Source organism: Myiozetetes cayanensis, unplaced genomic scaffold (assembly GCF_022539395.1).
Source record: "Myiozetetes cayanensis isolate MyiCay16 unplaced genomic scaffold, myiCay2020 scf1, whole genome shotgun sequence".
Classification (NCBI taxonomy): domain Eukaryota; kingdom Metazoa; phylum Chordata; class Aves; order Passeriformes; family Tyrannidae; genus Myiozetetes; species Myiozetetes cayanensis.
Window position 1 is genome coordinate 133,393,724 of NW_026086604.1, and position 26,463 is coordinate 133,420,186.

Consider the following 26,463-nt stretch of genomic DNA (forward strand, 5'->3'; position numbering starts at 1 on the left):
TTAGTGTCCCAAGATGTAACAGATGTTGGTAATGACACCTAATTTCCAAAGTTGGAAAATTCTCCCACAAACAGGCACTCTTCAGACACAGTTTATCCATGGTAGATCATACAGAAGAATCATGTGGTGTGAGTGCCAGTTCCTTTTCATTATACTATTTTTGCTGCAGACTTCTAATGTAATTAATGGGAGCTGCAGTACCAAAGAGAGAACTATGTACCTGAAGGCTGGCCCTTAGGTATAAAAACACGCAAAAAAGTCCAGGACTATAAGCCCAAACTGGGCTATTCAGGAATCCCCAATGACAAGACAGCTAAGTATCAGGAATTGACAGGAACTGGAGCTTTGCAGCACTGGGCCAAATTTCATGTTGGGTCTAAGTATCCCATGGCAGTTTCCCCAAGCCAAGTGCCGTGGGCATGTGGTACAGTTCTAAACCACAAATAACATGAAATACAGGCCGAGTTCAGGATGCAGTGTTACTTGTGCCAAGGATCACACTGGTCCAGCGGTCAGGGCACTGACTCAGTAGTCTCTGTCTTTTAAAAGGCTCTTCACCTAAAGTCCCCACAGAAGTAGCTGCCTCTGCAGACCTGGCCAGTCTTTGTATCACATGAATCTGGAGGAGAAGTTTTTGCTCAGCTCAGAGTTGTTCAGAAAGATCCTGGAAAAGAAACCCAGCTCCTGTTTCTGTGGGAACAGGATATGCTGGGCCGCATTGCCACCAGGAACTCCATTTTCATGAAATGGAAAAACAGCTCATGCCTTGAGAACAGAATGCTAGTTTTTCCAACAGACAATTGATGGCCATTTTTTTTTAAACTGAATCTTTAAGTACTGCTAAAAGAAAGAGTTTAAGGCACACAGGTAGTGCAGAACTGCACACTGTGCACCTGCACATCCCTTAAGCAGTTTTTTGAACTTGAGTCTCTTGCACTGCTTCTACCTTAATATATGTTGCTCATTTTTCAAATCACACATCCATTTGATAAAATCACAGCCTGGTTTTATATAACTGGGAAAATAAAACCCAAACAAAACAGTCTCCAAAAACACAGATACGAAATTAATTTTTAGATATTTCACACCCTCCACTATCCATGTACTTTATCAACAGCCCTGTTCATTACTCCATAATTCCTTCCCTAGTGAAATCAAGAGGCAAGTTCAGCCTTCCTGTCTGGCCACAAGGCAGGTGTCTCTCACAGGGAGCTGGCAGTGTGTTCAAGTGCCCCATCAAATTCCCCCACAACCCGGGTAACAGCCTTTAGGGGTGCCAAAAGCTCTGCCAAGGCTGCTGCAGACCCAGGGCACAACGCTTCACACTGGTAAGAGGTGCTGGCTGCAGGAGGAGGAACCACATAAAAAAATACAGGACCAAGATATTACTCCTTGACCTCTTAACTTATTCAAATACATCCATTTTTAGTAGAAGATTTCCAGAGGACAGATGCTGCCAAGAGGTCTTCCTCTCATAACACAAGTCAGTCAGAACTTGAATTTCCAGCTAAACCATTTCTGCTGCTGGTGGCTGGGACAGCGGCAGTACAAAAGATCTGAAGGTCATTCGTAAGAAGCAGGGAATGCACACTCAGCCTCTCGCTTTCTGCTTATCTTCTAGCCAAGAGCACTACAGTGAAGGTGAGTCACCAGCACAAAACCACGGCGTGACTCTTCCAGAAGTGCCTGCATCTAAATGAAGGTGAGATGGAGGAAGTGCAGACTTTGGGGGGATTTTGAAGAGCATGATTTTGTCCTTTCCCCGATTAAAAAATTCATTAAAAATAAACCTTGGGGACTCACCTAAGAGAGAAGGAAAGAAGAACTTCACTTATGTGAATCCCAGATTTAAAAATGCATCTAAGATGAATGATTGGGAATAAAACCTGTTCTGGTAAGGCCTTTTCCTCAGGAATTCCCGTTTGCTGGGAAAGAGGCAAACTCTGTTATCAGGGAAGTCAGTCTATTGAAGAGAGACAGGGAAGTCAGTCTATTGAGAGAAGCATGACATACCCTACTCTTAAATCATTTATATTTTACTTTTTTATGATGCAATCATGAATTAGCTGTTTCTGCATTTGTAACGAGAGGATAGAACAGATGGTCAGGGCTTAGTTCATGGTGATAAATCCATTAAGAAAACCTACAGAAAGCTGCTGCTATGGCAGACGCTGCCAAATAACTGTTCATTCAATGCTCTGTTCAGGTTTTGGGTACTGGGTGGAAGAACCATCCCACTTCTTCACTACCTTGAGGCACAAGGGATAAGAAATCACACACAAGATTGTGGAATGTATTATTACTGTCTGTGTGGCTCAAGAAATTTGGATGGTATCAGGGGATGCACAGGGGAATCCAGGGAAACAGCCTGGAGCTGTTGCTTCCCAGTAGCTGCCCCTGCAGATACACATAGTCCATACAGGACTGTGTGTCTACTTTTAGCTGAACCAATGGCCCAGCTGCAGAGTAGAGTTCTCTATCAAGGAGTAATTGCAAAATATCCAGTTCACTTTGAATTCATGCCTTCACTTGTTCTGCAAGAAACTTTTCAAAGCTTTTAGGATCCTAGAATAATTTATGCTGGACTGGACCTAGGGAGGGCATTTGGTCTAATCCAACTCAAAGCATTTGTCGCAGTGGACCAAACCTGTAGGTCCCTTCAAACTGAATCTATTCTATTCTGTTCTGTTCAAATTCCACCCTTAGACTCCTGCAGAAGGCTCTGGCTTAATCTAGTCCACCTATTATTTTCTAAAAACACAGGTCAGAATAATCGGGTATCCTAAAGCTTATAATTAGAAAAAAAATATATCAAACCATAAAGCAAGCAAAACAAGAAATAGTGTGTTCATTATTTCTGATGCTGTCTTTGACCTGAATCACATCAGACTACTCTAAAAATGAATCTAAGCAGAATCCATGGGTCAGCTTCAGGGAAGTCAAGAGCTGTGTTCAGTCTCTCTGTACCTCTGGAAACCAGCAATACCCCTTTCCAAGGTGCTTTGACACTTTAAATTTTGCTGAAATCCCTCTCCATCATTGGATTTCAGCACCAGAGCATCACCGCATATCTTTGGGTAGGATTTCCATGTGGAAACAGTGTCTCCACACACCAAGAGCTCAGAGTTTTCATCACACCTGAGTGGCTAGGAACTGGCTGTGGAGCTGTATCAAGTCTATTAAAGGAGAAGGAAGAGTCTGCTGAGAAGAATGTGGAGTTGCTGCGATATCTCCTACAAAAGCATTAAGGTTTCTGTGGGGGAAAATGGAGCCCACCAGAGATACAACCTACCACTGAAGGGTTCATGCCAGTCCCCTGTTCTTCATTTCCCAAGGACCTGGGCGCACAGTACGACTACATAGGACAGATCCAAGACAATTCTTGCATGTTGAGCTCCCACGTGTTTCAATGGGAACATCTCACGGGAGGGGACACGCATTAGGTATGACAAGGTGAGCAGAAGAAAACTGATTGCGTAGAAATGCACACAAAATAAAAACACTACAGTTTCAGTGTTTTCTTCCGTATGTAGTAATGTTGAGGGGCTTTATTAACAAAAGCTGTGTAAGCAGAGGTCTGAATTTGAGCAGGGTTCATCTGACATCTTCACCTCACTGCTTCCTGGCTGGCTGCTCAGTATCTGCCAGTGTCGGCATTATGTGATGCTCTGCTTGTCCCCAAAGCCATCAGTCGAGACAGAGCCTGGGCTGGGAAGTGGTTAGAGTCCGAATAAATATTAGCAGGATAGTCTGGACCGTGCCTGCTTCCCTCTACTCTCGCCTTCACCCGCCCACATGCATGCTGCTGCTGCTGCCTCAGCACAGAGTAACGCTACGGGAGGAGCTGAGGACCTTCTCTCCCCCACCTCCACACATCTAATAGGATGTGTGACCCTTCCCTGGATGCAGCCTTGTGTACGTGCTGGAGTCAGGTGACATTTTTAACAATAAACCTGCTGAATTACAATTCAGGGAGAATTTACTTGAACATTTACATAATGTAGCTAGGGGAGACTTTTAACTGCTTCCCCTTGTGCATATGGGAAAAAAAAAAAGGGAGGAAAATTAAGTAACAGCCTAATTGGCTTTTATAACAGTCTATGGGGAGAAATGCAGGCCGGATGTCTGCCTAGCTACACAGCTTGGTATGTGCTGTAACTATGGGAGGCAATATTACAGGCATGACAGGACAATGATTTGGTTTTTCAGCAACAAAGATCTGCAAAATTAAATACCTCCAGCCAGGGGGGTTGTTTTCCACTTGAGGAAGGCCTGTCATGCTGGTTTGGATGAATGCAGCTCAGGCTTCTGCTGGAAGGAAAAATGGAGGATCTGCTTTGCCAGTGCACCACCTCAAATGTGGATCATGGCTGCTGGGATGAATGGGATCTGCCTCTTCCACCGCCACCCTCATTTAAATCAAGGCGTGGTTTGCAATGAACTGGGTAACTGAGGGGATGATGAGGCTTGGGCTGATGGGCCCGATGCCTTCTGCTCCTTCTGATCCCACTGCTCCCCTAGGTGCATGGCCCAGATGCCTGCTCCCCTCCTCCAGAGCCCAAGGAAACTGGCACAGCAACAGACCTGTGTTGATGCAGTTCCCAGCGCCTCAAAACTGCTGCATTTTGGGATGGTACCCTTAACAGCCACAAGGAAGATACTGACGGTTCATTTTTTATTTAATTTTGTCTTTTAAAAAATCACCAGTTAAATCAATGTCAATTACATGAAAACATGCAAGTTTCAGGACTAATCACTTTCTCTCATCCGCCTTCATTTCCCAGATGCTTCAGGGAGAACTCCATTGATTACTTCCTCAGCAGCAAACACAACCTGAGATCAAGACCAGGAACGTGAGGGAAATGCCTCTTTTCCACAGCTGAACTGGAGACAGAAGCAGTGACCCCCAGGAGTGACACCATCACCTGCCACCACTTGCCAGACCTAAGCCATTTACCAGAACTGAGGGAGTGTCAGATTAGGTCTCTCCTCTCCAAAGGCCCCCTAAAATGTACCAGTTGCCTCCTAAACCATGGCTAAATGATTGATATTAAATGCCACAGGGATAAGCAAGAGAAAAGACCTCTGATCGTTACTTCCCCAAATGGCTGAACATGGCAAGATGCCATTCCTCTAACACAGCATGGATGTTGACCCCTGCCAGCACCAAGAGCCCCGAAAAGCCCTCTCCTCCCTGTCCAGCAACACTCCTCTCTGAACATCCTGAGGACTCACAGCCATCACATCTCCAGGATTTTTCCCAAGGTCCTCTGGCTTCACTCCACAGTGTCTTATTACACAGGACAAAGCCATAAATCGAGTGTGTGCCCCCTCTCCCTGCTGCAGCAGGTAGTGAGCACCATCGTCTAAGAGCTCTGCTGATATCCATCTTCTGGTGCAATACTTCGTGGATCCAAGCAGAGGGAGTTATTAGAGCCACCGTACTGATCACATGCTGTGTTGGATGTCCTGAGCTGCCTTTGAACTCTGTCTTACACGTAAGGATGGTTCAATAAATGTGTATATACAGGACTGATCACACAACACTATTTTTTTAGCTTTGATTAGATTTAGGATAGAAGAAATAGACTAGAAAGAAAGTAATTTTGTATTAAACACCATTATTATTTTCGTTATCCAATGCAATCAGAACACGTCCTTCCACATCCTTCAGAAATGATGAACCAAATCAGAAATGGAACTATTGGGGAAGAAAAGCAAACAACAGCATTAAGGCTCAGCCTGGAAAACTAACTTGTGTTTAGGTCTACCTTCTAAGGACAAGAGGGCAAACTAAAACACATGTCCTACTACAGGTATATTTATAGACCAAGTCAAAGCAGCTGTGACTGCAAATCACACCCACAAACAAGCACCCCTCAGACAGCACATCCCCCTGGCCACCCCTCGATCGGTGAGAGCAGTGCCTGTAACATGCATCCAGGACAGCGACAGCACTTTGGCATGCAAGCACCAGACTCGTTCTCCTTAAAAACAACCTATAATGGCTGCAACCAAACGCCTCAGCAGGATTTTGTTATATTTATAGCTCCAGCGATTGTTGATTTTTGTTTTTTTGTTTTTTTAAGCTGATCTCTTTGCCTCTCGGTAAGAAGTGATCGAAACCTTTACCTGCAAAGGCTGCATCGGCATTTAAGCGGGTTCTTTACTCATTGTTTTTATACGGTTTGACAGCTCAGGCCGAGCGCAGGATCAGCCGCGCTCGGCGCCTTGCCCGGTCCCGCCCCCCCGACATGGCGGCGCGGCTGCCCCTCAGGGCGCTCGGGAGCCGCGGCCTCCGCCTCGTCCTGCTCCGCTCCGGCGGCTGCGCCCGCGCTGCCCACAGGGGCACAGGTACCCACAGGGGCACAGGTACCCACAGGGGCACAGGTACCCACGGGGGCACGGGTACCCACGGGGACACGGGTAACCACAGGGGCACAGGTACCCACGGGGACACGGGTACCCACAGGGGCACGGGTAACCACAGGGGCACGGGTAACCACAGGGGCACGGGTACCCACAGGGGCACAGGTACCCACGGGGGCACAGGTACCCACGGGGGCACGGGTACCCACGGGGACACGGGTACCCACAGGGGCACGGGTACCCACGGGACATAGGGACCCACAGGGGCACGGGTAACCACGGGGGCACGGGCACCCCCGGGAGCACAGGTACTCACGGGGCACAGGTAGCTCCCACAGGGGCACGGGTACCCAGAGGCAGATGAACTCCCCCGCCTGGAGCTTGGGGAGGGGCGAAGAGCAGGAGCTGCCCTGCAAGGGGTCGGGGGGCATCCCCGTTCTCGGTGTCTTCTGGCCGGTTAGCGTGCTATGGGTTTCCCTCTTGAACTGGCAGGCTAAACTCTAGGGGTTTTTTGCTTAAACTATGATTTTCAAATTCATTCTCCCCCTTCTTTCCCCCTCCCCGCCCCCCAAACCTCTGCACTGAAAGAGGTGAGTGCAGACAAGCATCGCTTAGGAGCTGATTGTTTTTCGAAGATCCTGTGCTGATGGGAGATAGGCAGGGAGGTAGTTCCCCACCTCAGACTTTTTGATTAGGAAGGTATTGGTCTATTTTACTCACTCTTTTTCAGCCAATCTATTCAGCCAATTCTTTGCCAGTTCCATACCACCTCCGTGGTGTGTAGAGATTGGCAGGAGGCGTTGCTGGAGTTTTGCACTATGATGAGTGACTTCTGCCCTCCTGTTGCATGTCCCTCACTTAACTACACCCCCTTTCTCTTTGTCTGTAGGTGTTTATTTCTTCCAGTGCTCCTTCTTAGCACTGCTTTTCATTGGGCCTGTGAAAGTTGCTAGTCTTCAACAGCTCATACATGAACATCAGATCCGGTTTCTGAGGGTTTCCAAACTGCCAAACCTTTTAGTGATACCCGGGGATGAGGAAGGAGCATGAACAGACCAGGAGTTATCCCAAGCTGGAACAGAGGGCTGTGCAGGGAGAGCAGGTGGTATTTTGGGTCATAGGTGCCCGTTTCTATTACAAGCCCTCCCAAGTGTTTTGCTGGAGCTGCTCTCTGGATGTAGCACATCAAATGGAAAGCAGATGCAAAGTCCTGCATTCACCCTTGCTCATGTCCCTGAATTGCCCACTGTGCTGTGTTTGTACCCATAGAAACTTGGGGAGAACTAAGATGATGATGGAAAGCATCGACTCAGTCTAAGTTAAAATAGTGTTAAAAATAATACAAATTATCTTTCTACATCTAATTGAAGACAAAGGGTCTCTGACTAAACAAGCTGAAGCAAGAGTTACTACAGACTGGAAAAAAAAATTGACTCCGGAGCAATTCTATGTTACAAGAGAAAAAGGAACTGAACCGGTAAGCAAAGGCACTAACGCTGTTCAAAGGTAAACCACCTCCTCTGCCTGCTGGGCTGAGAAAAACCTGCTTTGGGGAGCTGTCACCACTCAGTTGCTTCAGAGGATTTCCCCTGCCTTCCTGTTGATGAAAGTTAGGCTCAACATACTGAATTAGGTGGATTTTGTTCTGACACAGACTGGTTTGAAGATGAAAAAGCATTCTGCATTCTTTTCATATTTTGTTGGGTTTTTTTCTGGAATGCTTTGCTGCCAGCTCAGCTCTCTGTGTGGCAGTAGTGGAGGCCTCTTCAGAGGAGAGGGATATTGTATTTTTGTCCTGTAGTCTCCTTTTTTGACCATATGTAGACTAGCCATGGAAATGTTGTACATAGCACTCAATTCAAGAGATTGCTTATCCCTCATGTGCCAGATCACCCACCTACCTTGTCCCCATACTTTGCTTCCTTCTGTGATGGAGGCCATTTAGTCTTGTGGATGGAGCACTGGCATCCACAGCCCAGAGCCAGGACTTCTGCGTGCATGGAGCATGTACCGTGGGATTCAATCAGTCAGCTGCCCAAATTCATATCTGTAAAATAAGGATCTGAGTTCCAGACCGTGCAGGAAGGAGGAGAGTCCCTTTGTAGAGCCACTTTAAAGTTGTGGCACTCCATAACAGAGCCATGGTCTTTGGGATCCTGCTCATTTCACTAGTTCCTCGGAGGTCACGACTCCATCCCTGGTACCTGGATGATTTATGCATCTGACTGGTCTCACAGTTTACGGGGGTAGGGGGTAGTCTTTCTTCACTGTTAATCCAAAGGCATCCTCCCCTTCATATCTTTGGGCTGCTAATGTTTGTTCTTCAAAGCCCCCCTGTGAAGCCTTCTTTTTATGGTTTTTCTCCTGTTTTGAATCTGATTCCTACATGCTTGTTCCAGATGGTGAGCTTTCAAAGACCTGCATTATTAACTTCTTTTTTTTCCTTCCTTTTTAAAAAGCCATTTAGTGGGATCTATCTGAATAACACGGAATCGGGAATATACTACTGCGTGTGCTGCAATGCCCCACTCTTCAGGTAACATCCTTAGGATTTCATAGTGTCTTTAACATGCCCTAATTGTGGCAGGAGGGGCAGTGACTTTTCATGAGCGGAAGTGGAAAGGAGGAGGAATGGGAAGAAGGGCAGTCCCTACATATAAGACCTCCAGGATGCCTGTGTTGATACAGACACATGGTACGCCTTTTCCTCGAGCATGTGAGGGTCTCCAGTGCCCAGCAGACAGTTGCTGCGTTAGGGTCTGTCTTGTTCTCCTGCCACACACTGTTCTTTTGGGTTGATAGTAACTCTCTGTTTAAGAGGTCCTTAAGCCACAGGCTGCCAGAAATTATGTGTATTTGTGCATTAGTATCACTGTGTGTTTGCTCTGTTCTTGTGCTCCTCCATAGTTGTCATCTCCTGCCACTCATGCTGCTGGGCCGCACAGACCTTCTGTCTGCCTTTGTTTAGCTGTTGTGATGTTCTAACTGCTGGGTCCCTCTCACTGGAGCTAAGACCCCCACCCCCTACTTGTTCCTTAAATTAAATTCCACTATTCCTGCTTTTTTGGTTATATCTACTTTTTAAAACCTGACTGCCAATGACTGTGCTGTTAACCCCAGCGCTCTTTACAGTGCTATATATTTTGCAACTTCATTAACATCTAAGTAAAAGGAAATAGAGTGCCTTGGAGTAGGATGTGCATTGGGTGTTCTGTTCTCTGTAACTGAACCAGAAAAGACAGTTTCTTTTATTTTTGGTCTAGAAAATAGCCCTTTATTATTATTATTCCCAATTCAATGAAATGCAGCTGATATGCCCATATTTATGAAGACTTTAAAGGATGCATCATAAAGCAGAACTTCAGAGGGAAGCTGAGGAACAAGAGATCTGGATAATAAGAAAGGAGGGAATATGTAATGGCTGTATTGAAAATAAACCTAAATTAAACAATTAAATTGTAAAAATGGAGGCTGATCATTTTGAACGGTTAATTTTCCTTTGGCCAAGTATAGAAAACTGTTATTATGCAAGTATGCATTTGCTTAAATGTATCTTTTTCTGTAGAGTTTGCTAATAAAGACTTTTGAATAAATTGATTTCCAAAGTTCCAGCATTACAAAATATTCTGAAGATAAATACAAAAACTAATAACACCTCTGAAAAATTCACATAAATTAGAGAAATTTTAAATTACTAAGCTGTGGAAGAGTTCCTTCAATTCCTTCAATTTTTCCTTCAATTTCAGTATCTTTTGTATTAGACAATAGATTCTGACAGACCAACATGAAGAGAGACAAGCACTGGAGGGAATTGCTTCTGCTGCTAAACTAGTAACAAAACAACAATATAACCAAACAGTCAGGCTGCTTTTTGCACTCTCCAGCTCTCAGAGAATATAAGTACTTTTGTTTAAAGCACAAGATAATGCTGAGCCTCACAGATCAAAAAAAAATGAACTGTCAGAAAGAAAGCTTTGTAAGAAAATTTGAAATTATTAAATGTGCAAAATGATCTGAAAATATATTTTCCATTGATATATTATGTTGTGGAGAACACTAAAAATGAAGGAGGGAAAGGGGAAATGGTATTGGATAAGAGATTCATTCATCTTTTTTATTTCCTAGTCCATTAAAAATGTCCTTTCTTTTTCAAATGCATTAGATCATTAGCTACAGGTAAACATGAAGTATTTCTTCCTTTCTTTGAAACATGTGTGTATACATTTATACCAAAATTTATTACCTTCTGCTACCAAATATTCATTTGAAAGAGTTGGAAATACGTGGAACAAACCTCTAACCTTTATAGATAGCAAATTGTGGTGCTTTAATTAAATCTCAAACCTTCATCAAACCATAAACCTACAGCTGAGATTCATACAGCAAAAAGCACTTTTTAGAATTATCTGGATTCCATCCAGGATGACTGAAATAGGGATCAAAGTAAATGACATGTGCTGGAGGAATGGTGTGTCGAAGGCTAATCTAATGCATATGTTTAGGGAAAGTCCATTTATCCATAAATTAAGTGGTGAAATACTTCAAAGGACAAATATTATCTTGAACAGCAATATTTTTGGGTACTAAAATGTTTCTATTAGGGAATCTAAGTGATATTACTGTTAGTAAAACCACACAGAGGCCATTTCTGTTGAGAGCTAATTTAACAGCTCAAAGGATTGTTCCTTTAGCAGTGGAAAACATCTACAATAAACCTAAGTATTGTGAGTGACATGTAAGGGACAGAGTCAGTCAGGGTCAGATGCAAAACTCACAAAGCGTTAAAGGCCTTCCTTGACTCTACGGGGTCTTAGAGAGGATCTTTGTATCTAAGTATGAATAAACATAAGGACCCCTGTGACAAAAAATAAAGAGTTCTGATAAAAAGGAATCGAAACAGATATATGTCAGGGAAACTCAGAAGTCACGTACAGATATGTGTTCCCCCACGTTATTCTTGGGGACTCGGTGGCTTGGTAGGCACATGTTAATGTGATTTTCTAGCAGGGAAAGCAGGGAGCCCTCTTTGGCTAGAAAGAAATAGTGCTGGAGCCTTGAGGACCTTCACATACAAATGCAAAGTCCACTGCATTTGCTTCAGTGCAGCCTGCTTCTGTCCTGTGTCCTGTTTCTCTCCAGTTTTACAGAGAGGAGGAGGAGGAGGAAGGAGAGCATTTCGCATGGGTATTTGTGCATTGATGTAAAGGGCTAAGCAACAGCCCTCACAAAAACTACCCTTTGGTCATTCTATGCTTGCAAATCCTCTTCTATTTCCAGAGTTGCATTACTCAAAACCAACCCTGTACAGATAATTATAACACCCATGCTGACGCACGCACTGTTCTTTGGGTTGGATGTTTTAAACTTTTTGCCTAGCTTGTTTATCTTGTCTTTTTAAAAGGCACTGCAATCTATTTTCGGCTTTTTCTTCACTGTGTTAATATCTCACCAGAATATAAATGATATACACTACATACTTACTTTTAAATTCTATGTTAAGTAATGGACTAATCCCCTTGACCCAGAGCTGCTACTGGTGTTGATGTCTCCATCCACCACTAGATGCCAGTAAGAGCATTGAGTTTGTGAAACTGGGAAAAAACTTGAGAAATCGAGAGGAAATAGTCAAGGTGAGTCTCCAGCCCACTTATCTGAGAAGTATGTGAATCTATCTTCATTTCTTGTTGTAGCTCACTCTAGGTCCCTCTTTGATAGGAGAAAGTCCATATTGCTATTAAAGCTTGCGCAGTTTTAAATAGGAGGGATTATCTCATTTCTGTCCTAAATCCCAAAAATATTTTCTGATCGTGTTTTCCAGTACACTCTAGGTTTTAATATGCAGCTAAACAGTGTCTGTCATCCTGGATGTTAACAGGAGGCAATCCACAAGTTGACAGTCTATAGTGCTGTTTCTGATTGCTGCAATGATCTCTTGGGAAAAGTAGATCTTTGTGCTGTGAGGATTTCTCATTGGTTGATCGATGGTTTGAGCAAGGCTTTGTTTGATTTTCCAAACCAGCTTGATGGCTGACTGCCAGACAAAGCCATCATCATCAGGTGTGAGTCTGGGCTGGTGGGCCAACCCAGCCTTTGTCCATTCTTCATTTCTTGTAAACTTTCTGAGATTTTGCTGTATTGGGCCAGGCTTTGAACTGCAACTTAATGGGTGTAATTCAGCTGAACACCATGCTCAGTTGTTGGGAACACCCTTTTCCAAGCTTTATGAAATGCCAACCTGTGGTTGAAATAGAAACAGTGAGTCAAAAACTTCTGCTGTGGGCTGGTCGAGAATTCCCTTTGGAAAAGAGTTTCCAGCACAGTCTGATGCCAGTGAGAAGACTTCTACAGTGCTAAATATTATTAATAGCGGTACAAGACAGGAATAAGGAGAAAAGCCAATGTTCTTAATAGAAGCAGATTTTTTGGTAACATCTCAGTTATTAATTAACAAGAAAATCTGGTTTCCACTATAGCTCAGAAAAGAAGTACAATTCTGGGACTGGATGGCCATCATTTTCTGAGGCTTATGGTACTTGTGGCAGAGATGAAAGTAAGACCAATATCATGAGACGACCAGATAAGTCACTGGGATTAACTAGAACTGAAGTTGTCTGCAAACAGGTATGTTTATTTTGGAGACGATACCCAAAGATACAGATCTTAGCAAATATGTTTTCTTTGTGCCCATGAAGGAATCTTCCTAAATACAACAGCGAGAATTACAGTATCACTGGAACCATTCTGTCTGACTTTTTGGTATGAAACATGAGTGGAGTATCAAATATAGGCAGTCAGAGTACGTGACTGGGGAAAGTAGTTGTGCAAGTATAGCCAAGAGCTGGAGTTTAGACAGAAAATTTATTCAAAGGACCTCAGTTGCAATGCAGGGTGTGACAAGAGACAGTAAAAGAGTCTCTGAGATAGGGTCCATGCATTTGGCTCATCACAGGGATAGTTACTCCTAGTTTGGCTGCTAAATATTTGCTGAAGATGTTCTTAAAATATGCAGCCCTAGTAGGTAATGAATTGTAACCTGCATATCTTCCTACTGTTGGTTGGACATTTGGGAAAATACTGTTTGCTTTGCAGCTACTGAAGTTTGTTACTCTTTGCCCTGCATGGTGGTGGCTGTGCCCTGCATCTCCACAGCTATTTTTGTGGATTTTTGTGGTTCACAGAAGCCACTCTTCTAATTTTGATGGCTATTTTGACTCCCTCAGTCATTTCTTTTCTAGACTAGAAAGGTCCAATTCTTTCAAATGTTTCTTTTTATGCCAGTGTTTTTTAGTGTGCTGATTGTCCTGTTGCTCTATTTTGCATTTTTTCCAATTGACCCTTTTCCTTCTCCAAGTACAGTGCAAAGCTGGACATAGTGCAGCAGCTGGGCCCAGCCTGCATCAGAGGTTGGGAGCTGTTCAGCTGTTTTGTAAATGGTGTTCCCATCCTTACACTTTTACCTTTCCACAGCCCACAACACACTTGTTTTGGGACATGCTGCAATACCCAGGTCCTTTTCTAAAGAACTGCCACCCCTAACCATTTCTTCCCAACTCTGAACCTGTTTATTACTTTTGTTAAGATATAAAAGTATGCAATTGAGGTTGATGAATTTGCATCTTGGGTTTGGTTTTTTGTTGTCTGTGTGTGTCTTTTTTTCCTAAACTGTTGAGATTGTTAATGCTGTCCTTCAGTGTGCCTGCAGCCCTTCTAGCAGGATAAGGTATATCTGCAAACGTAACAGGAATTCACTGCAGTCCATTATCTTGGTGGAGTTCATGTTTGCAGCAATATGCAGCAAGCACCTTTCAAGAACCCTATCTGAAGACAACCTTCCCATTTTATGATGAGCCACTGATAGCTATACTGAGTCTATTTTTTTTTACATCAGCTTTTTGGAGGAGGGAGAATCCTCAGTTAATCTATGAGAAGGACCTACAGTGACTGTCATAATTGAAATTTTCATAATATATTGAGAAGTCTATATACTTCCATTTATTTCCTTTATACTTTCTGGCACTAATACCTTTTTGACTTCCTTTTCTGGGATCTGCTTGTTTGGAGGGCAGGTATCTGCCCACTGGCCAGAGGTGATTACTCCAGGTTGTATTACTAGCCTCTCCCTAAGACTCCCCCCCACCCCCAGCTAAATAGTGAATTAATAAAAGTTTCTTAATTCGGGATAGCACAGTAGGTACCATCATAATGGTGGTCCATAATTCCGATGGTAATAATGCAGTAATAATGGTTTCCAGTCACCAGTGGTGTTCCGCAGGGCTAAGTACTGGGTCCCGTCCTGTTTAGTATCTTCACTGATGATCTGGACAAGGAGGTTGAGAGTACCCTCAGTAAACTGACAGACGACCAAGTTGGGTGGGACTGTTGATCTACTGGAAGGTAGGAAGGCTCTGCAGATGGATCTGGACAGGCTGGATCAATGGGAAGAAGCCAATGTTACAAGGTTCAACGAGGCCAAGTGCTGGATGCTGCCCTTGGGGTCACAACAACCCTGTGCAGCCCTACAGATTGGGGGAAGAGTGGCTGAAAAGCTGCCCAGCAGAAAAGCACCTGGGGGTGCTGGTCAACAGCAGCTGAACATGAGCCAGCAGTGCTCAGGTGGTCAAGAAGGCCAGTGGCATCCTGGCCTGTATCAGAATTAGTGTGGGCCGCAGGAGTGGGAAAGTGATTCTTCCCCCTGTCCTTGGCACTGGTGAGGCTGCACCTCCAGTACCGTTATCAGTTTTGTGCCCCTCAGTTGAGGAAGGGCATTGAAATGGTGGGGCAAGTCCAGAGAAGGGCAGAGAAGCTGGTGACAGGTCTAGAAGGCAAGTCCCGTGAGGAGCAGCTGAGGGAGCTGGGGTTGTTTAGCCTGGAGAAGAAGAAACTCAGGGGTGACCTCATCACTCTCTACAACTACCTAAAAGGAGGTTGTAGCCAGGTAGGGGTCAGCCTCTTCTCCCAGGCACCTAGCAATATGACAAGAGGACATAACCTCAAGCTGCACCAGGGGAGGTTTAGACTGGACATCAGGGGGAATTTCTTCATAAAAAGGGTTGTTAATCATTGGAATGGGCTGCCCAAGGAGGTGGTAGAGTCACCATCCCTGGAAGTGTTCAAGAAATGTGGCACTGAGTGCCATGGTCCAGTTGACAAAGTGATGATCAGTCAAAGGTTGTACTCTGATCTGAGAGGTCTTTTCCAACCTAATTGATTCTGTGATTCTGTAATAATGCAATAATAACATGATAATAATTTCTGTTGCAGTGTGACGCCCATCTAGGCCATGTGTTTGACGATGGTCCCACACCTTCTGGGCAGAGGTTCTGTATCAACAGTGTTTCATTAAGCTTCAAACCAGGCTCTGGTCAGTGAGAAGTGGATCTCTGTGGCTTACAGAATGTCCCTTCTCTGCTTGTACTGCATGCTTGTGAAAAACTGTCATGCTTTTAGTATATAACCCAAATGTTAGTACTTATGCCACGTAGCTTTGTTTTCCAGTTATTATCTTTGTTAATAAAATACATATTTTTGTCATAACTCTTTTGCAGTCTGTCTTTTCATGGTTAGTGTGATGTTTTGATTTGCTTACTGGTTTTTTTCATCTAAAAAAATCTGTGCAATAGTTCACTGTAATAACTATCATCATTAACTCTATTGAGGCTGCTGAAATGACGTGCTCTCCTGAAGCTGTCTATTCTGACCAGTAATTGTGGCACCCAGGAACACAGATATACATGGCTGATCATGCCACAGCTTATACTTCTGTAAAACCATCTTATCTTTCTAAAGGGAAGCAAAAATACCATGAATCTTCAAATAAGGTTTGGTTTTGGTTTTTTTACCCTAATGTGAGAGACCTTTAGCCAAGCCAAGTGACTTTTCCATGAACCCACGAAAGCAAAGTCCTGAAGGAGGGCCCTAATTAAAACTATTCCAGGCAATGGAACCAGTGGAGACACGGAGTCTTTCTTCTTTTAAATGAATTATTTTGATTCTGTGTCCAATAGCAGAGCTGAAATAGGGTTTGCTCCAGGAACTTTCTCTTGCAGCAATAATATGATTATAATGTAAATATTTAATAATATTTATTAAATAAAAATGAATGTGAAATGTACTGTATTTGGGGAAAATAAATTGGCATCAAAAAACAGGTTCAGTAAAATGATGTTTTTGCTGAAAACATGCCTTGTCTGTTCTTTCTTGTACAAGTTTGTAAATACTTCTGTATTCTCCCAAGCATTGTCATTATGGTTTGCTCTAACAGAAAAATAAATCCTATTTTTGTTAAATTGAGCTTTCCTGCTTTCAGATTTTTTTTTCCAGAGAAAATAATCTCTGAGTCAGAACATCAGCTTCACTAAACTGGCTGGGTTTAAATGCTTCCCTGCTGAGAGTTACTAGGCAACATCTCATTTGGCTTTACCTATAACAGACTGTTTCCATTCTCCCCACTTTGGTTGCCTCAGTAATAAAAAGGATGCGTTCATTTACTAGTGTAGTCTTAAATCTGTTTAGACTGACCTCTATTGCACTGAATTTGCTTTTAGTCCTTCCGTCTTGGAGCTCTGCGTTTTTCCCTTCTCCTGTACTTTCTACAGGAGAACTTTACAATTCTGTAACTTGTAAAAACATCCTAGAGACAGGGATTGCTACAGCCAACCTAAACCAGAATGGCACAAAGGCCACCAGAGGTGTGAAGCAGCATGAATGAAGCAGACACTGCTGCTGGTTTTACGCAGTGTCATGGACGGTGGAAATCACATCAGAGGTGTCTGTTATCAGCAACAACATGGTGCTTGCTGTGCCTGTGCTGCACCCTGCTCTGACACGCACAGGTGCCCTTGAATCATCTCCTACCTGCTCTGACCAGGCCGTACATGCCCACTCTGCTCTCAAGTGTCTTCACAGTTTGTACAGAAATCAGCGTCTTCGCATGCTCCGAATTCATGTGCCCCCCTATCCTGATATACTTTCACTCACTATTTGTTTTTCTTTAAATCTATTGCAAAGCTATTGGAAAGGGTATTTGTCCTATAAAGGCATTCTTTAGTCAGCCAGCTGTCTCCCTGCCTTTTCCAAAATAAGAGGGTTCTCTCAGAAAGCAGGAAGGTATCCCCAGCTGTACTCCTGTGTTCAGCCAAGTGCTGGTGGAGGAGCCAGGACCTGCATTAGTACAGTGACTTTTGGTGGGATACAAAATGGAAATGCTCCTCATTTCTGCAAATGGCAGAAAGTAGAAGAGAGCTGTCAAAATACCTGGTTTTTTCCTATCCCCAGAGATGGCATGTTTCACAACCCCTTTTATGGGTGAGAGTGCCACACAAACAAAATAGACCATGAAGCTGACAAAGCAAGTGTCCACACTGATGTGTGCAAACCACGCTCAGTTTGGTACCTTGGATGTACGTGGTTGGTGGAGATCAATGCTTAGTGAAGTGGCAAGTTAGTAGCTACTATTGACAGAGGAATCTTGCCTGCAGAGAGCACGTTTATTTTACACCTACAAACATAATTGTATGCAACTGGATGTTTGGGATAAGGAGCAGCTGGTGCCTCCTCACTCACATGGCAGGATTACCTGAAGAAAGAGTCCTGTAAGACTCCAGTTTAGCTTGTGCAGTATTACAGATACATAATCATATGAACAGACCCATGTTTTCAAGAACAGCACTTGACCTGCACTACACTGATATGTCACCAAGAAAACGCCATATAGCCGCCAAGAAACGAGAGGCTGAGATAAGCAACCTTCTTCTGCTCCAAATGAAACGGGGAAAAAGAAGAAAGTTTGGCTTTGACCATGTGTACCAACAAGAGTAATGGCACATCACTTTTGAGTGTGATGTAAACTGCTGGACATTCGGGACCCCTGACCAAAACTTTGGGGCAGTGTACTTCATTATCTTCTGTGTCTGTGGTACCAACCACACCAGGACAGATCCCAGCTAAAGGCCCAAAGTATTTTAAGATCATAAATAATAAAGACCAATAATAATGGAAGACACTGTTAAATAGTATCATAAGCTATGAGAATTTCCTCATGTATCTATAATGACTTTGTTCCACCATAGTGAATAACGAGCATTTGCTTCTCTGAGCTGAATATACTCTGCCAGACAACTGCAGATTTATGTTCCACCCTTCACATTATTAGTTTCAATTATGATACTTTTTATCCCCTTGTGTTTTTAAATAACCTTTTTATAAATCCTAATTGAAGCTTCTACATAATTCTTAGGAGATTTTAACATCTTAAATAAACTGTCTGAAGACTTTCTTAATCTTTACAGCATCTCTACAAGGCAAGTAACTATTCTCAATTTTACTGAGGGAAAACTTCATGAGAAGAATTTAATTGACTTGATCAAGACTTCAGATTAAATTTGCAGCCAAGCCAGAATAAGACTTTGCATGGCTCATAACAGCATCCCTATCTTCAGACCCTGATTTTTCTAAAAATTGTTTTGGTACTTGATTGTTTTTGGAGGGCGGGAGTATAAATTATCAAAAGAGAGGAGGTAAACTTACCATATGTTTTTCCAGCTATGGTATTAAAATCAAAGCTAAGCCAACTAGGGCAACTTTGACTCATAAAGAACAACACTTGACCTCTTTCTCACAGTGAAGTAAGGACTTGGTTAGAAATTAGAGAAAGAAAGAAAATAGGGAAGAATGACCAGGTTACTCTTATATTACTAGAAACTTCACTCTCCTTCCACCAGAAATCATAATGCCCATAATTTTAACCATATACACAGAACTGTAGTGATGTTCTTTTCTGTTGCACCATGCTGCAAATAATTTGGATTCCCTTTTAAGCTTGTCGAGAGCCTAGTCTAATTTTGTTCAAAACAAGAGAAGAAGGGAGACTTCTCTCAGAGCAAAAATAGGATTTTTGCCACACTTGAACGTGTCCAACATGAGGTGGTTCAGAGGCAGCCTGCATGAGAAGAAACTGGAAAAGTCTCAGCTTGAGTTTTGCTTTTTTCCCTGACTGTTTAGCTAGTACTCCTAAGGACGTTTGTAATTTCTGGGCTTAAACCTTGGAAATAAGTCCTGTCACCACGCAACTCAACTGTCTCCTCTGCCATTCACTTAATGACTTTTTTGCACTGGGCAGCAAAGTGTTTTAAACCATCCTCCTGTGCCGTCCCACCTCCTGCTCTACCCGAGTGATGGTAACACTGCCCTCGCAGCAAGTCATGTACAGCTTAGTCACCCTAATGGATCTCACAGCTCTTCAGCGCACAAGTGATGCCTCCTCCAGCCCTCTGGGGCAGTGGTGAGCCACATGTCACAGAGCAGGAAGCTGACGGACAGCTGTGGGAAGTGACTCGCCCACAGTCCCCTGGGGCAGGACAGGTAAATCTGATTAAAGAAAGGGTTCTCAGAAGCTCTCCAAGTGTGAGCTGCTGCCAAAATTCACAAAGGAAAAGCAGTTTAGAAGCAAAGCTCTTTATTAAAGAAGTGCCCAGATTTTTTCAAGACTGAAAGAATTTGTCTCAAGGCAGGTGTGTCCATGAGGACTGTTTTATGTAGGACTGAGGAATTTGTGTGGAAGAGATTGGCAGCTTGCCATGAGGCAGAAGAAAGAGAAATTCATGCCCATTATTGTTCTCCCTTTTACTGTCTTCTCTTTTGCTGTGTTTTTGTGGGTTTGTTTTGGGGTTTTTTTGTTGGGTTTTTTCCCCATTGCTCTATGGTATCCTTCCTCTCGCCTCAGAAATCCCTTTGTAATATCCCCTGGTCTCTGGCTTTCTTGACTGCACTTGCCCTCACCATGGTCCACACCCTCCTAATTCCAAACTGAGTTCTCTCCCCTTCGTGCCAGAGAGATGAGCAAGCACACAGTCCTGCACCCTTGCCTGCAGCTCCCTGCCCGTGCTGGAAGTGAATCTGGGGATCTGGCCTGCAGGCTCTGGGAAGGTTGGCAGAGCAGACATTGGCTGTGCTCCTCCTGCCTGCCTGCTTTGCACCCGCAGTTTGACATTTACAAAGTGACTTTCAGAAAAACTCATCAAAGACAGAGGAGATGCCACAGACATCAGGAAAAAGGCAATAAAAGAGTCAAAAGGGATGCTCAAGCAGCCTGTTTAGTTCTAGAAACAAAGCTTGTGCTACCCTGCCATATTACTGATGCATGGGATGTGATGGGGACCACAGCCAAGTCATCTTTGCTCAGGTGTCATTTGTGGAAGATCAAAGATGGATTCAGACATCTTGTAATAGCAAAAAGGAACAGGAAAGAATAGCAACTGTTGCCCAACTGCCAAGAAAGAGGCAAAGGTATCACAGAGGAAGGTGCTGGAGTCAAACAGAGATGACAAGAATTCATGTTTTCATTTTGAGAGAAGTCAGCACTGAAGGATGACAACACAGCTGTGGGATGTCAGCTAAAGAGCTGACTGTGAGCTCTCAGGAATGGGAGAGCTGAGATCAGTCCTCCCTGGTGTGAAAATCTCTTGGGGACAGTTCTGACAGGGACATGGGATACCTATGCATTTTCTGGGATTACTGAAGGAGAAAGCCTTGCGAAGGGCTAGGATCTGAGCAGAGCTAGAAGCAGGTGTTCACGCTTGGGAAGTTCAGGAGATTGACCTCACTGTTAATCAGAATACCAGCTGCAAAATGAACTCACATACATTCACTGCCCCAGGAATGACCCTATTCCAATCCAGAAAATGTTCCCTCCCTATTTCAGGCTTTACATTACCTCTTAGTCCTGGGCCTCTCCTGAATGCGCTTGGGTATTCATGCTTGGGTCCATTATGAACAAAGGTTGTTAAACCTTGTCATGTACAATATGTCTAGCTGGAGTTTCCGTAGGCCCCCAGAGAAGGAAAAAAGGGGCCTCCATGATACTTCTCCTTGGCAATAGCACAAATAGCCTCTGCCTCTGGGCCTGGTCTGTAAGAAGGGCATTTTCCAAAACCAGATCACATGTAACTTTCTATGACCTTGTAGCCTTTAGTTTTCTAACTTTAGTTTTATGAATGAATCTCTATTAAAAGCGGGGGGTAAATGTTTTTCCTTTGTCCCTCTTTCAGTTTACAAATTTGTCTTCTCCTATAGCCAGCTGTTAAAAGATTGGTTCTGCCCCTGCTTTCACCTTTCCTGTTTTATCAGCTGAGACGTCAAACTGAGGGCCTGACCACTTGGTGTTAAAGATCCATGGCTCTTTTTGTAAGGCAGTGGCCTGGCCAACTCTAGACTCTAAATGCTGCCTTGTCTTACAGTTTGAGTTAGCCTCTCACACCCTAAATTGCAAGGTGCCATTGCCTTGAGCAATGAACAGCTTCTCTGTCCTAATTCAAGGGTGACAGCAGTTAAGCAATAGGTGGAAGAAGCTGCATATTTCTGACACATGAGCACTGCTGAGAGGCTTAATTTTTTTAGCTCTTGCAAATTGTTTGACAAACACAGATGAAAAGGGCTAGAAAATGAAAAGGGTAGAAATGCTTATGATGGCTTATTATTTTGGTCCTGTTACTATTCTTATTTCTATTACCCATGTGCCAGTGTATCTTTTCGGCAAGGTTTCACCTTCTTGCTCTACACCTGCCTCAAGAATATGCAGAAATTGCCAATTAAAAAACATTGCCTAAATGGAGAGAGCAGATGAACTCCTCCTAAGAGGCACAGTAAAACTCCTCCACTCTGCCCATGCCATGGTATTTAACTAGGTCCATTAAGCATCTCTCCATAGATGACCTCAGCTGATCAGAGGTGTTCAGCTGTGCTTGTGATAACTTCCCAGCCTGTGACAATCACAGCATAGGCTGCAGGGAGCTATCCCTATCTGCCATCAGAACTGTTCTTCTGGATGGAGAAAGACAAACAAGGCTATTTGTTGAGACCATGGCAAGGGGAGGGGAGAGTGGGTGCTGAGGAGATGTGATGCAGACGGGATGATGAGATTGGGCTACTCCAAAGCAGGAAGACTTCACGAGGTGAGGTATGGCATAGGGAGGAGGTGGGAATAGGAGGTGGAGGGTGTAACATGAAGGAAGTGACATTCTGTCTGAGAAATGTAACAGGGTAGAATTTTGGGATCCTGCTCTGTGGAGATATGGCATATGGCTGGGTGGTTTTGAAGAGGGATGGACAGTGACTACTCAGAGTCACCTCAAAATACATTTTAAAAGATTATCTAATATTCCAGAATATTTAGTCTCAGAAATTTTCACTTCGTAACCCATTGTGGCTCAAATGGCTGCTCTGCAGTGACCTCTAGGGTACACTTGCTTTCAAACCTGCTGCAACATTCGATCACAGGAAAACCAGCTTCTCCCTAACAGATTATATGGACCTACATTTTCTTCTAAGAGTGGCTTGTGCCACTGCCAGGCTCAAAGTCCTTCTCCACATAATGCCTTACGCAGGGCATGTATGGAGAAGAGAGGCTTGTTATCTCCAGTTTGCTGGTGCATCAAAGGAAGTTGCAGATGGTCTGCATGGATCTGATCCAATACTCTTTGAAGTCAATGAAACCCCTTCCCTCAATCTCTCATTCAGTTCTCCTCTCTCAGCTTTTTATGCAAATCATAGTCTATTTTGTGTGTCTCTCCAACAAAACCAACGTGTTCCTCCCAAGCTATCCCTTTGTGGAAGCTGATAGCAAACCTTTCAAAATTCTTGGTGTTCTCTTTTTCTGATGAAGCGTGACTTGAAAGTAGATTAGCACTAACCAAAGCGGGGGGAAGAAGCAAGCCCCGACCCTACAAACCTGTTTAAGTACCAATTACTGACAGCTATTATCACTCTGACTGCAGCAGGACTGCTCACCTGGGTAACAGCCAGGAGGAATAGGCCTCAGAGAGGAACCTGCTGAAAATCAGACACAGTGCAAATGAAAATCAGTGCAAATGAATGCAGGCCACTTGACAGTAGAAGATTGTCAGGAAGCCAAACTGGAAAGTGCTGGCCATGCCTGAAATGAAATTGTCTACATATGCTAAAAATAACTAAATAAATAAACAAATAAATAGAAAAAATGGTGGATGGAAGGACAAGAGTATACAAGTCCTAAAAAACTCAGAAGGAAACTGCTCAAAAATTAGGCCAAAATCACAGCAGAGGCTACACCCACAAAATGGGCAGCCCAAATTGAGATTATTGGGCTACAATCCTAACGCTTTGTGCCTTTTATGATAGTCCTTATGTATTCATGTGCCAGCAGCCCCCTCCTTCCACCTTAACAATTAAAAATCTGGGATACGGATTAAAGCTATAGCAGGTGGCAATCTAATGGCTATCAGTCTTACATCTGAACCTCTCATTTGTCATATAAGCCCAACAACAGCTGGCTCTCAACCCTGGTTATCCTCATGGCTATTACAAGTTCAAAGAAGGTACAGAGGGATGGTCCTCATCTGCATGCTAGCAAGGAGCAAGGGGAGCAGAAGGGTGTACAGGTGCTGTGACAAGACGGAGGGGGCACCAGATGAGCCCCTTCTTCCTTCCCTTTGTAGGAATCGCTCACAGCAAGACCAGGCACCCACTGCCTGGTACCAGCTCCAGCCTTCACCATGAATCAGAGCGGACTGTCCGACATCCCCCAGCCTGGGCTGCGGCCGAAGACACTGGGGCAGCAGCACAGCAAATAAAAAGCGTCCTTCTTCGCGAGAAAGCAAATTTCTGCTGTTTTCAGGGCGGTTTCAGTGGTATCACAATGTTCCGGGGGGCGGACCCCAGCGCCGCTCCGAGCGGCGTCGCGAGGTGGCGGCAGAGCCCCGAGGCCGGGCCCTCGCTGCTCCCGGCCCTGGACGGCTCTTCCCGTGCGGAATCTGGGGAGCTGGTCTGGAAAAAGGTGGGAAAAAGTGCTGCATTGTGAGTTTTGGGGATGTCTGTGTTCACGCTTAACGGAAGACTGGTCGATTTTGGCAGCCAGGTACACCGTAGTTTCCTTGTGAACAGTTTGTGCTTCCAACCCGGAGTGCAATCCAAGCAGAAACTTACTTGTAGTCGTGAGAGGTCTGTGTGGCACCGGCCTCTGGAGCTAAAAGATGGAGGCTGGCATGCCATCAGTATCTTCTCTGCTGGCATTTGGTGGGAGACAGTAACATTCAAAATGAAGAGGGGCAGAGCTTGGGCAGGGAGAGAGAAGAGGGAGCAAAAGGCATAGAGCAGTATTAGGGCAGGGGAGGGAGGGAGTGAGGCACCCACTGAAGTGAGGTGGCTGGACAGGGGCTTCAGCAGGTAACTGGGATTAGTGAGGGAAGAGAGTGGGGTTGCATCATAGAATCATAGAATGTTTTGCTTTGGAAGGGATTGTAAGTATCATTTAGTTCCAACCTCCCTGCTGTGGGCAGGGGCACCTCCCACTAGCACAGGTTGCTGAAAGTCCCATCCAACCTGGCCTTAAACACTTCCAGGAAATGGGGCATCCACAACTTCTCTGGGCAACCTGCTCCAGTGCCTCAACATCCTCACAGTAAGGAATTTCTTCCTAACATATAATCTAAACTTACCCTCTTCAGTTTGAAGCAATTACTCCTTGTCGTATCACTACATGCACTTGTAAATAGTCTCTCTCATAAGCTTATTTCAGGTACTGGAGGACCACAATTACGTCACACTGAAGCCTTCTCCTTTCCAGTCTGAACAATCCCAATTCTCTTATCTTTTCTCGTAGGAGAGATGCTCCATCCCTCTCTAATCGTCATGGCCCTCCTCTGGACTCGCTCCAGCAGGTCCATGGGGACTGTGCTGGGGACCCCAGAGCTGGATGCAGCGCTGAAGGTGGGGTCTCACCAGAGTGGAGTAAAGGGGCAGAATCACCTCCCTCACCCTGCTGACCACTCTGCTTTTGATGCAGCCCAGGATACAATTGGTTTTCTGGGCTGTGAGCACACACTGATGGCTCATGTCCAGCTCTCATCCACCAGCACCCACAAGTCCTTGTCAGCAGGGCTGCTCCGCCAGCCTTTTTTGATACTATGGGTAACATTATATCTGAGGATTCAGTAGAGTGTGTAACCTGGGTGTCTGTGGCAGAAGCTGTTGTTACTACCATGACACTTCAGAGCACTGGTTATATGTTCACCAGGTAAACCCAAGAAAGAACTGGTGATGCTGTAATCAGAAATACACCTTAAAATGTGTTATTGTCCCTCAGCTATTATTCCTAAACAATTGTAGACCCCAAGAGTCCAAAATATAGAGAGACAGCATCTCTGCCCTCTAAAAAAAGGACAATCTGGTGTGTGAAACACCAGGCAGAAGCCCTGGGAATGCAGGAGCTGAGCTGTGAAGACCTGTGGAGGATTTGCAATGAAAGCTGGCATGGCAAAAAGAGGGCACTGAATTCACACGCACTGCCCTAAGCCTTTGTGTGCCAGCACACAGGGCCAGCTCTTGCTGCCCAGCCCCACAGCCGTAATTAAGGGATTCCCACTCGCCATGAACAGGTGCAGCCCCACCCAAACAACAAGGCTGCAGACAAAAGATTACAAATAAGGCTAAATCCCTCTACTGTACATTGCAGTGGTGAGCAGGGACAGGTGGCCTAGGGTAATTCAGGTTCAGTCCCCATGCTGGGGTGGGAAACTGCAGCATTTGGATCTCATAACTCCTTGTTGGCTCTGTTGATTGGGAAGCCGATGGAGGCATGGATTAAATTAAACAGCCTGTAAGCTACTGGTAGTGGAACTATTCCTACAGATTTATGACAGCTTGCAAATAAAGGCACAGATGAGGGAGAATCTGCTTCCTCAAGCTACCCCTTCCTCACCCATAATCTGTCATTCATTCATTCATTCAACTATAATTGATCATAGAGGTCTTGTACATTAGATGAGCCCAAGTGTATGCATGCAGGGAATTTACAGTGCTCACGCACCTTTGGGACTTGCTATGTCCAAAAGAGGTCTTGAGCATTTTGGTAACCCAAAAAAAAAAAAAACAAAAAACAAGCAATTGTCATCTGATGTGATATTTGTTGTTCTCTAAGTTTATTGCATTTGTTGTTGAGTTAGGTATGTCCTGCCACCAGTGTCCTGTCTGTTGATTTGAAGAAAGGTCTTAACATGGCTCAGGGCTATGAGCTGCCCATGTAAATTTCCAGTTTCCCAATTTATACTGCATGGTGCATCTGCC

The 26,463-nt window shown here is 44.3% G+C and overlaps 1 protein-coding gene across 1 annotated transcript; it reads left to right on the forward strand.

Annotated features, from left to right (window-relative positions):
- Positions 1-6,073: 6,073 nt before the first annotated feature.
- MSRB2 (methionine sulfoxide reductase B2) lies at positions 6,074-16,659 on the forward strand. Its single transcript, XM_050314740.1, has 8 exons — positions 6,074-6,108; positions 6,196-6,354; positions 6,445-6,462; positions 6,553-6,570; positions 7,740-7,846; positions 8,829-8,905; positions 12,843-12,990; positions 15,631-16,659. The coding sequence occupies exons 2-8, from the start codon at positions 6,255-6,257 to the stop codon at positions 15,736-15,738; spliced, it is 576 nt and encodes a 191-aa protein (XP_050170697.1). The 5' UTR covers positions 6,074-6,108; positions 6,196-6,254; the 3' UTR covers positions 15,739-16,659.
- The last annotated feature ends 9,804 nt before the right edge of the window (positions 16,660-26,463 follow it).

Coding starts and splice junctions, on each gene's coding strand:
- MSRB2 (XM_050314740.1), top strand. CDS start 6,255: ATGGCGGCGCGGCTGCCCCTCAGGGCGCTCGGGAGCCGCGGCCTCCGC. Junction 8,906..12,842: donor TGCAATGCCCCACTCTTCAG/GTAACATCCTTA, acceptor TTTCCACTATAG/CTCAGAAAAGAAGTACAATT. Junction 12,991..15,630: donor CTGAAGTTGTCTGCAAACAG/GTATGTTTATTT, acceptor TTTCTGTTGCAG/TGTGACGCCCATCTAGGCCA.